Source organism: Gavialis gangeticus, unplaced genomic scaffold (genome assembly GCF_001723915.1).
Source record: "Gavialis gangeticus isolate Ggan-Ray unplaced genomic scaffold, GavGan_comp1, whole genome shotgun sequence".
NCBI lineage: Eukaryota > Metazoa > Chordata > Crocodylia > Gavialidae > Gavialis > Gavialis gangeticus.
Window position 1 is genome coordinate 26770741 of NW_017729011.1, and position 15090 is coordinate 26785830.

General features: G+C 42.1%; 2 protein-coding genes across 3 annotated transcripts in view; one reads left to right on the top strand and one right to left on the bottom strand.

The window, feature by feature from the left end:
- Positions 1-11158: 11158 nt before the first annotated feature.
- The window catches only part of RALGPS1 (Ral GEF with PH domain and SH3 binding motif 1), a 286042-nt gene continuing 282110 nt past the window's right edge, over positions 11159-15090 (top strand). For both annotated transcript variants that reach the window (XM_019510929.1, XM_019510930.1), the window contains exon 1: positions 11159-11247. The gene's annotated coding sequence lies outside the window, so the exon portion shown is untranslated. The remainder of the gene's footprint in view (positions 11248-15090) is intronic.
- LOC109293106 overlaps positions 13300-15090 on the bottom strand; it is a 2581-nt gene continuing 790 nt past the window's right edge. Inside the window, exon 2 of the mRNA XM_019510931.1 lies at positions 13300-14220. Coding sequence (XP_019366476.1) covers positions 13431-14216 — 786 coding nt within the window. The 5' untranslated portion in view covers positions 14217-14220 and the 3' untranslated portion in view covers positions 13300-13430. The remainder of the gene's footprint in view (positions 14221-15090) is intronic.

The following is a 15090-nucleotide window of genomic DNA, read 5'->3' on the forward strand; positions in this document are numbered from 1 at the left end:
CCGCTGGCCGTGTCCCTTTCCCTGCCGGGAGCGCGGCGCTGCGGGGATGGGGCTGAGCACCTGCGCCTGCAGCCGGCAGTGCCGCGCCGCGCTTTCGCTTTCCTCACAGCTCACCTCTGCTGCCTCCTGCTCCGGCGCGGCTGGGGGAGACGCGGCCCCGCGGGGCCGGGCCCAGCACCGTGCGCGCAGCGCGGAGCCGGTTTGGGGTGCGTCCAGCGCACGGGGCTGGTCCAGCAAGGCGCTGCGTGCCAGGCTCGTCCTGGGTCCCGTGTGCTGCGTGCTTGTCAGGCACAGGGCGCGTGGGGCTGCGCTGCGTGGAGGTTCGGTTCCTGTCCAAGCCACGGCCCACCCAGGACCCCTGCCCGGGGCCACGGAACGTCGACAGCCCTGCGCCAAAGCGTCGAAGCTCAACCTCCGTGCGGGGAAGTGTTGCCGTGTTTAAGAGCACTTGCCAGCAGCGGTTTGTAAAATGGGGTAGGCACTTTATTGGTTTTGTGTACAAAATCTGAATCGAATGATTATGATCTATATCACACTTCTGTACCTACCTACTAGAATGCTTCCACATTTCTCAAATCTTAGACTATTAGACCGCAAGTCCTATTTTATTCTTCTCTGTTCTCCAACATTTTCTCACTGAGTAGTGTAATCGACCAGAAGGTTTGATTTTAGCGTGTTTCTGGCTAGGGCAGTGGTGCTGTGCAGATAGCGAGACATTATGAGGCTCCGTTATGGAGCTGCGGGTGCCCCGTGCCCAACTCTGGGTAGAGCCCCTTGCAGTCGCCGTATGTAGGTGACTCCCGGAAGCCTCCATCAGAAACCTCCTATCAAACATGTTCAGTGGGTTTTGTATTTTATATGGAAAAAAACCTGTAAAGCGATGCTTATTAGTATGATTTACCCCTTTTCCCTTTTAATCCTTAAAGAAAGGCCTATTTGCAAACCATCTGTTCTGGGAGGGGTAAAAGGGAGAGGGATGTTTTATTTCTTTACTAGTTTTTTGGAGACTTGGGACTTGGTGGACACAGTAGCTCTCTTCCAGTCCTATCTCCTGCTGTTGCAGGTACTACCCACAACTTTATACACATACATCTATCAAACCTCATATTAGCACCAGCAAGGTTTCTCTTTTCCACTACTCCCATAGGAAGCTGTTCCAGAACTTTGCTGCTCTGATGTTTTCCCCCCATTGATGTTGAGACTAATGCACGATCCTCATTTTGTCTTTAAAAAAAAAAAAAAAAGGTGAATGTATATGAAAAATGGGAAACAAGAACATCCAAGGTGGAAAACTAAGCTTGTTTCTTTGTCTTTATGGATTGCAAACTAGCTGTTAGGAAAAGACAGGCAAAGCGTACAGCCCCTCTGAGACTGAAAAAGTTAGTACCTGGGCTGCTGCATGCAATACTGTTAGGATATATCTGCTTGATATAATGCAGTGCTGTAGAAGTGCCTAAGCTAGATTTCAGCAGGGCCACCCAGGTACTGAAAGCAATGTAGCCACATTGGTTTTCCTGCTTTGCCTTGGCTGACTAGTCCTGCTGAGAAGCAAGTTAGGTTAGCTTGGGAAGAGCATCATGCAAATACTGGTGTATCTGTTTTCAGGACCTGAACTATCTAAGGTATTGTGCTGCATTTTGCTGAGTAGACACATCCTTAGCTGGCTCAGTGGTCACAGACTCACAGCAGTATTGCAGAAGGTGGTGGTGTCTTGGCAGTTTAAGCCACACTAACTTTACAGGAAGCAAAAGAAGATAAAACTGGGGAAAAGAAGAAAAATGTGATCAGAAAAAAAAGTAATCAGAAACTGGTTCAAATCTGTAACACAACAGAGGTTCAGTGCACATAAGCCACTTTCAAAATGCCTGAAATCGGTTTAAGATAAACCAGGAAGGATGTAGTATCAGACTTAACTGATTTAGATTAAACTGGTTTATTGAACTTCTGTCCCAGATTCGTTCCAGATTCAGGTTAACTCAGTCCTCCAGCATCCCAGGATGCTTTGCATCTCCCCCACAACCTCCTCCTTGCAGGGTGGGCAGGCTAGCCTTAGCTTCTGGCCTGGGCCACTGCAGGCATGTGGCTGCATTTCCAGAATGAATGTCTGTTCACTTATCGGTTCAATCTGTGTAGGTTAGACTAACCTGCAAAGATTGAATCTATTCTGCCTCAGGCTTTTTAACTGTCTGTACTTAGCCTAATAGACTATTTCAAGGTGTTCAAGTCAATACCACCTGATATTTTGAATACAAATGAGCATTTGTACAATATAAGTAGAACAGTGATTAATGAATTAAGAACTGGCTGACTGACAGGTCTCCAAAATAGTTGTTAGTGGGGAGTTAGGTACATGAAGGTGCATCTTGTGAATTCTGCAGTAAGTGGTACTGAGCCTGATAGCATTCGACAATATAATCAATTCAATATGAAATGAACATTAAATTGCAGTAAATCAGATTCAGGATGGTGCAACCTGACCACATGATAAACAGTGGTGAGGACTGGCCAGTCTTACAGAGCCAACAGGATTGCTTGGTAGCTGAAGTATGTTCAGTGTTTTAATGCAGGCAAATGCAAATTTGAGCCTAGAAACAAGGATTGCAGGCCAGATCTTTAGAATGGGGCCTATAGACAGTGAAGCAGGAATCCTGAAAATGATCTTGGGGTGCATAAGTAGAGCAGCAACTCAAGTTCCCAGTTCAAGAAGGAAGCTGTAAAATTGGAAAAGGTGTAGGAGAGAGCAACAAAAATATTTGAAGGCTAGAATAAATGCTTTTACAGTGAGAGACTTAGCTCAATCTGTTCAGTTTATCAAAAGAAACAGTGAGGAGTGACTTGATTAAAGGGAGAAAATGCAGGGATGCCAATGTGCTCTCTAATTTAGTAGTGTCAGGCAAAACTAAAACAAATGACTGGCATCTGAAACTAGAGAAGCTCTAATTAGAAAATGGAAACAACATTTTCAGAGGGAAGCTGACAGGAACACGCTATCAAAGCAAGTGGTGGATTCTCAGTCTCTTGATTTCTTCAAGTCAAGCCTGGATGCCTGGCTAGAAGAGACGTTTTAGACTGATACAAATTATTACAGTTAATAACAGGGTAACTGGGTGAAATTTAATGGCTATGGTACATATGGAGAAGGTCAGACTAGAGGTTTTAATGTAGAGCTGAATAGCCTGTGGCCTGATGCAGCACTCTCAAAGCTCCACCATAATTCCACTTCATTAAACCAAAAAAGGGATTGAAAAACAAGCCAGTGAGATGGATGTCCTTGCTGCATCGTGGCTTATTGGGCTGCATGTGCAGGCATATACTCAGGCACCACTTGCAAACTTGTTTAGGTCTGATATCTAATCGGGATGGATCCAACTGGTGGCAGCCCTCCTGTGGGATGTGCACTTTGAAAGTGGCCCTCTGTGCCATTTGTACCATGCACTGCTGATCTGTTTTTCCTTCTGGTTAGAAACACTATGAATCTATTATGATTAATTTTATGTTAAAATTTTACAAGAAAGTTACAATTATGCCTGAATCAAGAGTTACAAACTGGTGTATTCAGTTAAAACCAGATGTAGTGGGGTATGGACATTGATGCTCAGGAATTCAAACAGCCCTAGCTGTGCCCTAAAATGGCATGGTTGGGAGAGAAGAGAGAGGGGAGGAATCTAGTGTGGGTTAAACTGATTTTTAAAACAATCTGGGAATTAGTAATCTGAAGTAAATGCCTTATTCTTGATCAAAGCATGATTTGTGCGGTGGCAATACAGGACAGAGTTAATTAAAACTCACTGTGCTGTAGCAGTGTGTGAGTGTGTGCGCCCTTGAAGCCTGAAATATACTTTGTCCATTTTACCTACGGAAGGCCAACATTAAGTTTCCCTTTGGCATATATGGTCCACTTCCCAACCTAAATGCTTAGAGTTTTTGGTAGTTTAGGTAGCCTGCTTGCTTACAGGTTGTGAATAGGAGATGCGCCCCTTGGGATAACTAGAAATAACAGCCAAGAACTGACAGAGACCAGATTTAGGTTGGACATCAGGAAGAGCTTCTTTATGGTAAAGGTTACCATAGTCTGGAATGGTCTTCCGAGAGAGGTGGTGCTCTCGCCTACCCTGGAAGTCTTTAAGAGGAGACTGGACAAGCGCCTGGCTGGAGTCATCTGACCCCAGCACTCTTTCCTGCCCATGACCACTCTATGATCTACCAAGGTCCCTTCCAACCCAAAGAATCTATGAAATCTAGAAAACACTGCCCTCAAATGATAGAGAACAGAAGATAAATTAATCAGGTCACTGATATACATTGATTCCTTTTTGCATTGTTTTTATAAAGTGTACATCTAATAAGTAAATTTAAGCAAAAAGTTATACAGTTCCTGCATGAGTATTGAGACTTCATTTACTGCAGTAGGTAACTCTTTACCAAAGTAAACAGACTGGTTAGGCAACATAGCTAGAATATGTTGCCATCAGTGGGTTATTTCTATGGTTACCTCTCTTTACTTTAGGTGGCTTGGAATAGATAATCAAACGATTCCCTGTCCTTTAACAAAAACTAACATAAACAACTTTTTAAATTTGCAGCTTCTGGGGTTTTTAAAAGCAACCTGCTCAATTGCATAGAAAAATGAACTGGGTAGTTCACCTTAGAGATGCTCCTTTTTTCCAGAGTGCAGAAGAACAAGGAGCATATGGCCTGTGCTGCAGCCATGGCCAAAAAGGAATATTATTGGGGAAGTTGTCAGGATAAATTACATTTGTAACTTAGACTTGCTACTTACTAGCATTTAAAGATTGGCTTACAAACTGTTACCTTTTTTTGCTCTCGAATCTCGGAGGCAGGAAGCCTACTAGATTTAGAAATGTGGCTGAACATTTACTTTGTGTGCGCAGAAAATAGGGAGTGCTGCCATCCTAGCAAAAGGCAGCTGTGTTAGTTAACAGACCTGCACACTCATCAGAGAAGAAGATTCACTTTTCTAGTAATTTGAATTTTCCTTAACAGGAGAAAGAGAACAGGGACAGTAGCAGACGTACAACTGCAATGCTGTCTGATTTCACAACAATTCTTGTTATAAAATGTATCCCGATGGCACAAAGCTAGCTGTCATGATTGGACAGGTTTTGTCTATGTTTGAATTTTGAGAATTAAACTGAAGAAGGGTGTTTGTGCCCAAAAGTTTGCAAAGAACAATTTTTCCAACTGTTTAGTTGGTTTAATAAAAGATATCACATCTGCCCAAAGAACCTTGCCTGCTTATGATCTTAGACCAACATGGCTACAATCTACACCCCTGAGAATTAAACCCCTTCAGGTTCAGGAATGGCAAGAGTTGGAAAAAAGTTTTTTGCAAGCTTTCGGGCACAAACACCCTTCATCAGACATAGGGAGACTGCTGGTGTTGTGTTCTCTAAGGTAGAAAATAAGCCAATTTACAAGAAGTTTGTGAAAATTCAAATGACTGGAAGGTTGGAAGGCAATGGGTAGAGATAGGAGGGGAGGTGGGAAAGGGACCTTAGACCAACACAACTACAATCTACACCCCTGTATAAATAGCATAACAATTGTTAAGAACCTGATTCTGGCTTTACAGTGGTTACAGCCCATTAGCATGAAGGGAACAAGCTAAAGTAACACCAATGTAACGGAACCCAATTTAGACCTAAGAAGAAGTTGGTTTGAGCTGCCTATGTAAATGAAGTTTCCTCATTCCCCAGTAAGTTCCAGAAGAAGTGCTCAGATGTGCAGGTGTTCAAGTAGGAACAAAGGGAAAGGAAGAGGAATTGACTAAATGGGTTCTGCTAATTAACAAGCATATTTATCTGAGGGACAAATCAATTTGGCAGTCAGAGATGGACCCTGCAGTGGTGAATAGAGCTTGTGGCAGAGTACATTAAGGAATGCAAGACAACCTTGCTTGGCCAAATGCCAGTGCAAATGTTCAAGTGGCTAATAATGGTGGGTGTAAGTGCACCTGTGTGTGTTCAGAGCCGCAGGTTAGAACAGTGGGGCTCACAACTCCCCCGCCTGTCCTTTCCCAGAGCACCTGGATTTGTGCTACAGCGACCTTGTTGTCCTGCAGCTACTGTCTTGAGACTGAGGCCAGGTACAGACGTTCAGAAAACCTGAGGTGGAATCGATGTAACTTACGCAGTTATCTGGAAGAGGTGTAGTTTAGATTGGTAGTGAGCAGAACACACAATCACTCTTTGGTGCGGGTGGGGGACAGATCTTAGAATGAGTTCCACCATTTTTAATCCAGTCTGTGTGCATTGAACTTCTGTTCTTTTATGGGTATATTTCAATTTCCGGTCACTTATTGGTAAAAGTGTAATGTTTGTACCTGTCCTGAGTTGGGCTGTAACTGGCCCCTTTTGATCACCAGATTTGATTGGAGAGTCATGGCTTTGAAAAAAATGGAGAGTTGGAGAGATGGCACCTACTGTACGGGGTGGTAATGAAGGTGATATGGAGTTCTTGACTTTTGTTTTTTTCTGATTTTAATATTTGGTTTCAAGCCCTTAGTCTTAACATCATAACTTGTTTTTATATGAGAAATATTTCCCCTTTGTTCTAGTCCTTGTTATGTAACAGTGCTTACTAGAATTCTGAATCTTTCAGTCCTTTAAGGTTTGTCTAGGCTAGTGTTTGTGGTCTTGTTTTGTATTTAAGTAATTGCTAATTAACTCAGGGTAACTAACTCATTCATTTGTAAATGCTAGCCTTGTTATGCTCCCCAGATATTTTGATCCAGGACCAAACACTGGCACATTTACTCAGAGCCCTTTGTATTCTGCATTTTTGTGAACACAGAACAAGCAACCCTGGAGTGCTGTGTTTTGGCCCGAGCATCTGTGATTTCGCTCCATCTATGATTCATGCACCCCTGTCAGTACCAGACTGCATCTTTTTTTGGTCGGTGTTGTTCACAAAGGGAATGTGTTACACAATGTCATCTTCTGCTGCTCGTAAAAAGTTAGGTCAAAAACAGGATTCTTGGGTTCATCAGTTGCCACACTCCCATGGGAGTTATGTAGCAGTTCTGTATGCTTTATAAAAAGCTAGTCTTCTTTGGAATAACTGTTAATTTACCCAAGAGTTTTAGTAAAGCTGTTTCTGCACCTCCAAGGGTACTCAGAAATGTATTATAAAAATCAGCAAGTTAATCTAATTAATATTGCTGTGTAATTTGAATGCAGTGTGCTGAGCAGTGCACAGAATTCTGCATTGAACTACTGTATTACCAGCTACAGAATCCAGACTATAAAGTATAGAAAATTTTGCAGCTCTGATTATGATTGATGGAAGATCTGTTTCCAGATTATATGTGTGTTTCACTAGCTTCCAGTCCAGCATACTGCAATCAGTAGTGCCACTGTTAGAGTCAGACTGTCAACTTGAAAAGCAGTTCTTGTCGTATAATTTTCGTACATATTATGGTTTTCAGTTAAATCTTAGTTGCTAAGACTGGGAGAAATCAGCAGCAAAACAGTTTTCTTTTTTATTTGTTTGTCGGTGCTTCCTAAGTAGCTTAATTGTTTTAGCTGAAATAGGTATCACTGAAATGGGGGTGAGGGGACTTGAGTTAAGTATAACACTGAGGAAAATAGCATATTTTAAAACAAATTTTCTAAAAAATATGAGACTGGCAATGAAGCAGTAGCAAATGTCTGATTCATATCTTAATTACATTTTGTCCAAAGGTGCTGTCAAGCTTTCCTAAGAGTTCGTTGCAAGTGTTAGAGCACAAACAAGTAAAATAAGATTTTTAGTGTGTCTTCTGTTATGACTCGTGCTTTAGGCAGTGTCACTCTCCCAGATACTAGGTGTGTATTATTATTTCCAAATGCCCTTTTGAAATACACTGGGGGGCTGCTGTTTTCAGGGGTTGTATGTATTTCTTATCAGTAATTTGCAGCAGCTTCTTGATAGTATGAAATTATCATAAACATGTTTAAATAGCATGAGGAGCCTCTGTGTACAATGACTTCTCGAAAGCAAATCCAGTTTTTTGTAAGATCCAGATTGCTCTTAAATCATAACCTAACATCTGCCTCTCTTGATTCTCATCCCCTCCACTGCCACCAGGTGTGTACTTCAACCATCTCCTGGAAGACTGCTTGCTTCCAAGATTGAAAGGCTAGTTCTCCATAATGCAGCAGTTCTTTGATCTCTTAAGGTTGACAGTGGGGTGAATATATGGTGATACACTGCACGTGACATTGAAATGTCACAAAATGAGGGTTAGACTGTAAGGGCTTGTACAGCCAGGATGAGATTCTAGTTGATAGCCCAGCAGTAGAAAGCTTTATTTCTTGCAAGTCCTCTGATTTACCTGCTTTTTCACTGATAACTTTTGTGCCTCTTCAATTTTTAAAATCACCCCTTTTAACAGTGTAGAGAAGAAATCCTGATGTTAGATACAACTTTGCATAAAGTTAGAGAGGAATTGGAACATTTATAAAAGTGTATCATCAATCACCAAAAGCATCATCAAAAATAACATTTATGATGAAGCTTACAGGAATAGTAATTGAGGGTTAGTTGTTATAGCTGTTTGCGTTGAATTGCAAATCTGACATAATAGTCTCTTACAAGCTTTGCCTGCTAGCAGAGAGTTATTAAAATAAAGAGGTGTTTTAGGCTTACTCAATATCATCTTGAGAGACAGAATGAGGCACCTCTAGTCATATCATTGTAACGCACTAATTGCCCTTTTCTTTCATGCATCACAATTAGAGTTTGCGGAGTTACACAAGTACTTTTTAAAATAAGGCCACAGAATCTGAACCTGTATTATGCTTGCACAAAATGGCAACTGTGATACTATGAATACATTGTTACATTGATAGTATGTTTTTTATAATTAATTTTCATAAGTGATTTACGTATTCTGCATTCTGTTTATGGTATAAAATGCATGCCTTAATACAACAGAGTTAATACTAATCCATTTATACAACACAGGTTGTTCAGTATGGAAAGCAATTAGGCTCAAAATCACATGTTAAATACTGGAGCTGATTTTTTTTTAAAGGAACTTCTAGTGGGAAGCTTGTGTGTCAGTTGAGATTGAGCAGTGACTAAAGAGAAAAGTCTTTTATTTTCTAGTTCTCTTCTGTTAGCACAGTGCTTTAATACTGTGTTGCAAGCAGTCCAAGACTGTGTTTAAATCTAAATAGTTTTATTGAGATAGAAGAAGAAAATAATTATTAAAATAATTACTTTGAATGTTGAGTTTAATTAAACTGTTGTGTTTGTTTTTTGAAAAAAACCTACATTTTGGCTCTCAAAATTGTGAAATTGTTCCTTGACTGTTAGTTTTAGTTTTTTGGCTATAGTCTGGCAAATTTTCCAAGGTCCATGCAAGGGGATGGTTGTACAAGCACACAAGAGAAATTGAGGGACCAAATAAAAAAAGGAAAAACATAGTATAATATTTGGAAGGTAGAGCATTCCATTTGAGAAAAAGAGAAGTGAATTCAGGAATGCTATCTAGAAGAGAATGGAATGAAGGTAGGAAGGGAAAGAGAGAACAAGAATGAGAGGGAAAGTTGCATTACAAACAGGCAGACATAATTAAAATGCACTTCAGATGAACTAAGGAGGCACATGCTGGCCTTCAGCTGAGATTTGGAACCTTGCAGCTCTTTGCTGTATTGGTGGGACTTTAGGGTTCACTGTGCATATAAGAAGGCACAGACTGTGTTTGTTCATGTGAAGTATTAATAGTCTGTTGGGATTTTTAACTGAGAGGAGAATAGAATGAATCGCTTAACAAAAGAAATATTTTTTTTTTTACTGTTATAACTCTGCAAAGTTCTATCTTCCTTAGACTTTTTTCCCTTGACATTTAAAAATTGCCTTTTGGATTGAGGTGAAGAATCAGAGAATTTAACTCAAAGACTTTTTAATACGTGAAAAGGTGTGAACCAAGGACTGGAGATTGAATAGTTCCTGCAAAACTGACCCAGTTCTTATCAATTTAACTGCTTTCCACACTGTTCTGAATGTCAGCAATGAAAGCTGAGAAGACAAGTCAGTTTTGATTCCACTGCAGCTTGGAAAACTCTGAGCAGTAGTAGCAGTCTTAGAGCTGCCTGCAGACTTAGGAAAAAACTCACCATCACTTATAATCAGCGCATATTTAGGAGCTACTCTTCCTAATCCTAGAGACCAGAAAGCTGATTTTTTTTTTTTTTTATAAGATTACCTTTTGCAGAAGCGCATGACTTTTATCACAGACTAGTGGATGAATAGATTGTTTTCAAGTCCCACTGTGGCATGCTCATGCCCTCAGCACCACTACTAGCATGTCCTGCCCACCTGGGCACTACTTTGGGGCCTACATGCCTAGAGGTGTCGTTCAGTGTTTCTTTTCTTTGACCCTGAAGTCTCTGGCAGTATTTCTTGTGAAGCTCCTCCTCCCCTGTACCTCACCCCTTTCCAGGCGGGTGGTCTGCTTCAGGTGGTCACCTCTGGAACCAGGTGTTGGTGCCGTTCATTTCCATAGGAACTCCTGCCTACACAGTTCTTCACAGCAGTATGACCAGGCTCCCCTGGCTTAACGAATATACAACTTAATTATACTGAACACAAGATGCCCTGATGGTGCGGGTGAACAGGGCACCAATGCTCCCTGCCTCTAATCACTTCAATTCCATGCTGTAGGCCAAGGGTGGGAAAAATGTGGCCCGGGGACCGGATGCAGCCTGCCAGGCAATTCTGTCCGGCCCGCAGAGCCCCTAAAAATTTAGGAAATTAATGTTTATCTTCCCCTGGCTGCCTATCATGCAGCCCTCGATGGCTTGCCAAAACTCAGTAAGTGGCCCTCTGCCCAAAATAATTGCCCGCCCCTGCTCTAGGCTCAGCGGACCTCATTTTACCTGGCTCCCACACTTCCCCAGGTGCAGGCCAGCATTGCCCTTGCAGGAATTTCTGACTGGGCTCACTTATACATGATGCACAGGGCCCTGTGGGCACCCAGTGAGATCCCTCTCTTGGGGGGGTCCCACAAGTCCTTCTCAGACAGCCTGCTTCCTGTCCTGACTGCCCTCAGAGTACCTGTTGGTGTTGTGGTGAGCAAGCGGTTGCTTGAACAGGCACATGTCCCCCAGCTCGCCTCACTGCTGGTGGCTCCTGCACTGATACCAACTCTCTTTCCCACAGCTTCCCGGCTATCTGTGGTGGCTTCTGGTTCGGCAGGGGCTCCTGCCTTAGGAAGGGTCCCTGGCTCTACTGCCATGGGTAAGCATGTTCCCAGGCCCCCCCTGCCATGGGCTGGGCTCTGGCAGCGTTATTCAGTGGCCAGCTTCTGCAGGGGCTCTCTGGTTCTGCTGCAGATACAGGGAGGGTCTCAGGCAGTGTTTCTGGTGCTCCTTCTCCCTCCTGCAAGGCGCAGCTAAGGAGCTCTTTTTATCCTGAGAACCCTCTGGGGCTGGGCTGCTCTGCAGGCCACACCCCCTCCCTGGCCACGTGGTGCCAGCCAGTTTCCCTGCCAACTGGCCACCTGGATGCTGGCACTGTGGTGCATCTGCTGTGAGCCTGCCACACCCACTGTATTTGTTCAGAAATATCCTGTTTCTGGAAGGATCACAGTTCTTTCCTGGATAGAGGACTGAGTTGTGTGGCATATCCTTGGATGAAAAAGGAATTAACATATTTTACATTAAATGGATGCTTTGAATCTAAGTTGTCTGAAAACATCTGTTTTAGGCAGCTCTAAGACTACTAGATTTGGAAGAGTGAGACTAAACCAACTCTTTTTCTGTATTTTAGTTTACATCTGACACCTCTTTTCACATTGCATTTTTTGTCTCGCATATAGCAGAGAAAAACATACATTTTAAAAATAGGAATAAGTGCCAAACTGCAAAAACAGGCAGGGTAGCTTGTGGGCAGGCATCATGCTTCTTTGTTGAAGGTCCCTAGATTTCAAGTTGGCTAGACATGGTCAAAGCTCAGAATTTTCATTCTGCAAGAAAATCTAGCATTTCACAATTCCTTTTGTTCCTCGATTGGATGAAATAGTCAAAATGTTATAATTGTGAAGCAAAAATTTTGGAAAATTTTACTCTGAGAATATTAAAACTATTCATTCAAACTATTCAATAAGGGTGAAAATTAAAAGTTGGTCATTCCAGGCGTCTTTCAATAAAGTTGATATCTTATTGATATTTTCTATCAGAAGACAAGAACTAGATGAGAACATTTCCGGTGAAATACAGTTCTCACCATTTTTGAAGACTGCAACCTCTTCAAGCACTTGAGAGGTCAAAATCCAGTATTTTCACAGCTATTAACATGAAAATACTGTCCCAGTCACTCAGGCTCAAGCTGGAGGCTGAATAAACTAGCAGGAAAACATTGTACTTCTCAACCACATGGTGGCACAGAGAAGAAATGGGGGAAGTGTGACAGCACATGAGACAGTTTGTGCCAGTGCGGGTGTTGTCATCGACCTCTGCTTGCTTGCATCTCTTGCATGCTTGTGTCTTTTAGTGGGTTGTAGTAATGTAACAACTTTTACATTCCTCTTGTCCAGAACCTATTATCCCAGGTTATCCCAGACTGCTGCAGAATAGCAACAAGAAGACCCTTGTGAATCTCCCTTGTGATCTAGGAAGGCTGTTTTTGAATCTCTCTTTTAGGAATTCCCCAGAAATGCTTGAATATAAGCAGGCATTGAATGAACCAAATAATGAGGGTGCAGGTGATATGCTGATTTTATTTATTTACTGTGCTTTGCCTCTGTCTCATGCAAGTGTCTGCTTGTGCGTGAGATTGTTTAAATATGGAAGACATGGCCCTATTTTTCTTTCTGAAAAAGTAGCAGTTACACAACTGGTCTGACATGGTAAATGCCAGTGACTGAGTAGAGGCAAAGATTTCTTAGGGTGATAGGATACAGGTGTTCTTGCTCTTCATGGAAGAAGATCCTTCCTTTTTATTTAGTTCAAGGAAAACAGAAGTTGTCTGAATGTGAAAAAGAGGGCTGATAGGCATCTGTTCCTACAAGGTCTCAATGCCAGGAGAGAGAGAGAAGGTGATATAAAACCATAACATCTGAGTACTTAAGTAATCTTATGAAAATAAAAAAATTAACTGTGAAACTGTTCCTATAGTATTAGGTTTTCTGGGGTTAGTAATATGTGCTTACACTAAAGAGGTTGTTGTTGCTACCCTGAATTGGTTTATAAGATTATGCTGTGGGCGGGGGGAGGGAGTTAAAGACTGAAAAAAAGTAAATCGGGTGACTTGACAAGCATGATTTCAAAAATCTCAAAGAATAAAAGTTTCTTAAGTTCTTTTGTGTTGTTTAGTGCAAGTTGATCATTTTATTATAATTGATTCATTGAAATATTGATCCCTCAGGAACTTGACCTCATTTTTAAAGTTTCTATGACGATGTCAGGTCTGTCTTTATTGACTCAAGGTGTTTGATGTTGCAATTCCAGATCACTTGCTAACTTTTCTATTTCTTCAAAACACTTGTCTACGTTAAGAATATCTGTGTCCACCAATATAGTAGCTGACTCCTTGGAAGTCTTTTCATCCATCTGTATAATAATCGTATAAATTCCGTACAGTGTATATGTTACCTGTTTGGTATGGTGATAGCTTGCATAATGTTGTACTCCTGCTAGCTGCAAAAAGTCTTTTATCGTCATATTTCTTTCTTCCTCTTTTGTCAAACCAATGTGAAGGGAGTGTGCCAGATATGTAATTATCTCTCTTTCTGTTACCAGTTCAGCATAAGTTGAAGTGTGTTCCATGTGTGTGCCTGCGTTGGTTGCTTTTTTGGAATGATAATGCAGCTCATCTTGCTTGCTAATGTTTGCTGATCCTGTCAGTCCGTCCTCTGGGAGTTCTTTGGTGAGGATGTGGGTGTGAAGCTTGACATGGCTGGCATCTGTTTTATCCAGGTGCAGAGTATTCCACATCTTGGGAGATAATTCAGTGGTAGATGCATTGCCTCTTGTTTCTTGCTTCTGAGAAGCCACTATAAGATGCCACTGTTGATTTTTTTGACTAAGCCAGGTCTGAGTCATAGCGAGCTCATGTAAAGCAGTGTCATAATAGTGCTCTTGCTCAGTAACCTTATCCAGGCATATTGCCTGAAGCTGCAGCAGCTTGGTTTTACTTGTGTCCTTTAGCCAGTATTTCTGTTGGAGCTGGACTTCATAGACTTTGGGTTCATTCTTTGTTGCTGCCATCTCCCTGTTAGAGGAAATTTTTATTTAAAATAAGTAACTTGTTTACTAATTTTCCTTGAGAGTAATTTTTATAGCTGGTAATGAGAAGCCTCAGAAAGTGGTTATATTTTTGTCTAGCCCACTCCAACTCCCAAACTGTCTTGTCTAGAAAGAAGAATTAAAAAGGTTCCCAGTGAGTAATCTGTCTCTTTCAGTGCTGAGCTTTACATTGTCTGCCCCAGCTAAGGCATGGTACCTTCACACCCAAGGTCCTGCATCACTTTAATGTGATTTTTTTTCCATCTTGAGAGGTAGGACATCAGCTCTTCAAAATACAGAATTGAGCTTTAGTTGTCTCTGAGAGAAGTCCAGCTCTATCCAAGAAGCAAGCATGTGAGGAGCACCCTGTGGTTTTTGGGGAAGATGATAATTCTCTACATCACAAGCAGCTCTGAGAATAAACTCATGACTATTCATTAAGTGCTCAGATGCCACAGCAGTGAATGCCACAAAAAGGTTATGCTTGTAACAGTGCCTGCACAGAATAGCTCAACTTCATGTACTAGACTGGTCAACAGCCCTTAAGAAGTTATTGTTTCCTGTAACTTGGGTCAGAGTGCAGGGAAAGACCGTGTACATTTTCTGTTCCCTACAGTACTGTTCTGTAGTTACAGCAGAGGAGTTTGGAAATACTCTATGGCAGTGGTCACCAACCAGTCGATCGTGGAGCCTCTGATAGTCGATCTCAGTCTGTCAGAGGCTCCACAATAGGGAGCAGCAGGACACACGTGGCTGGGTTGAGCTGAGCTGCACTCCTGGCCGCCCGGACTGGGCTGGGTGAGTGGGGTCAGTGCCCAGGCAGCTTGTCCGGGAGGTGGAGACGGGGTAGAGGCAG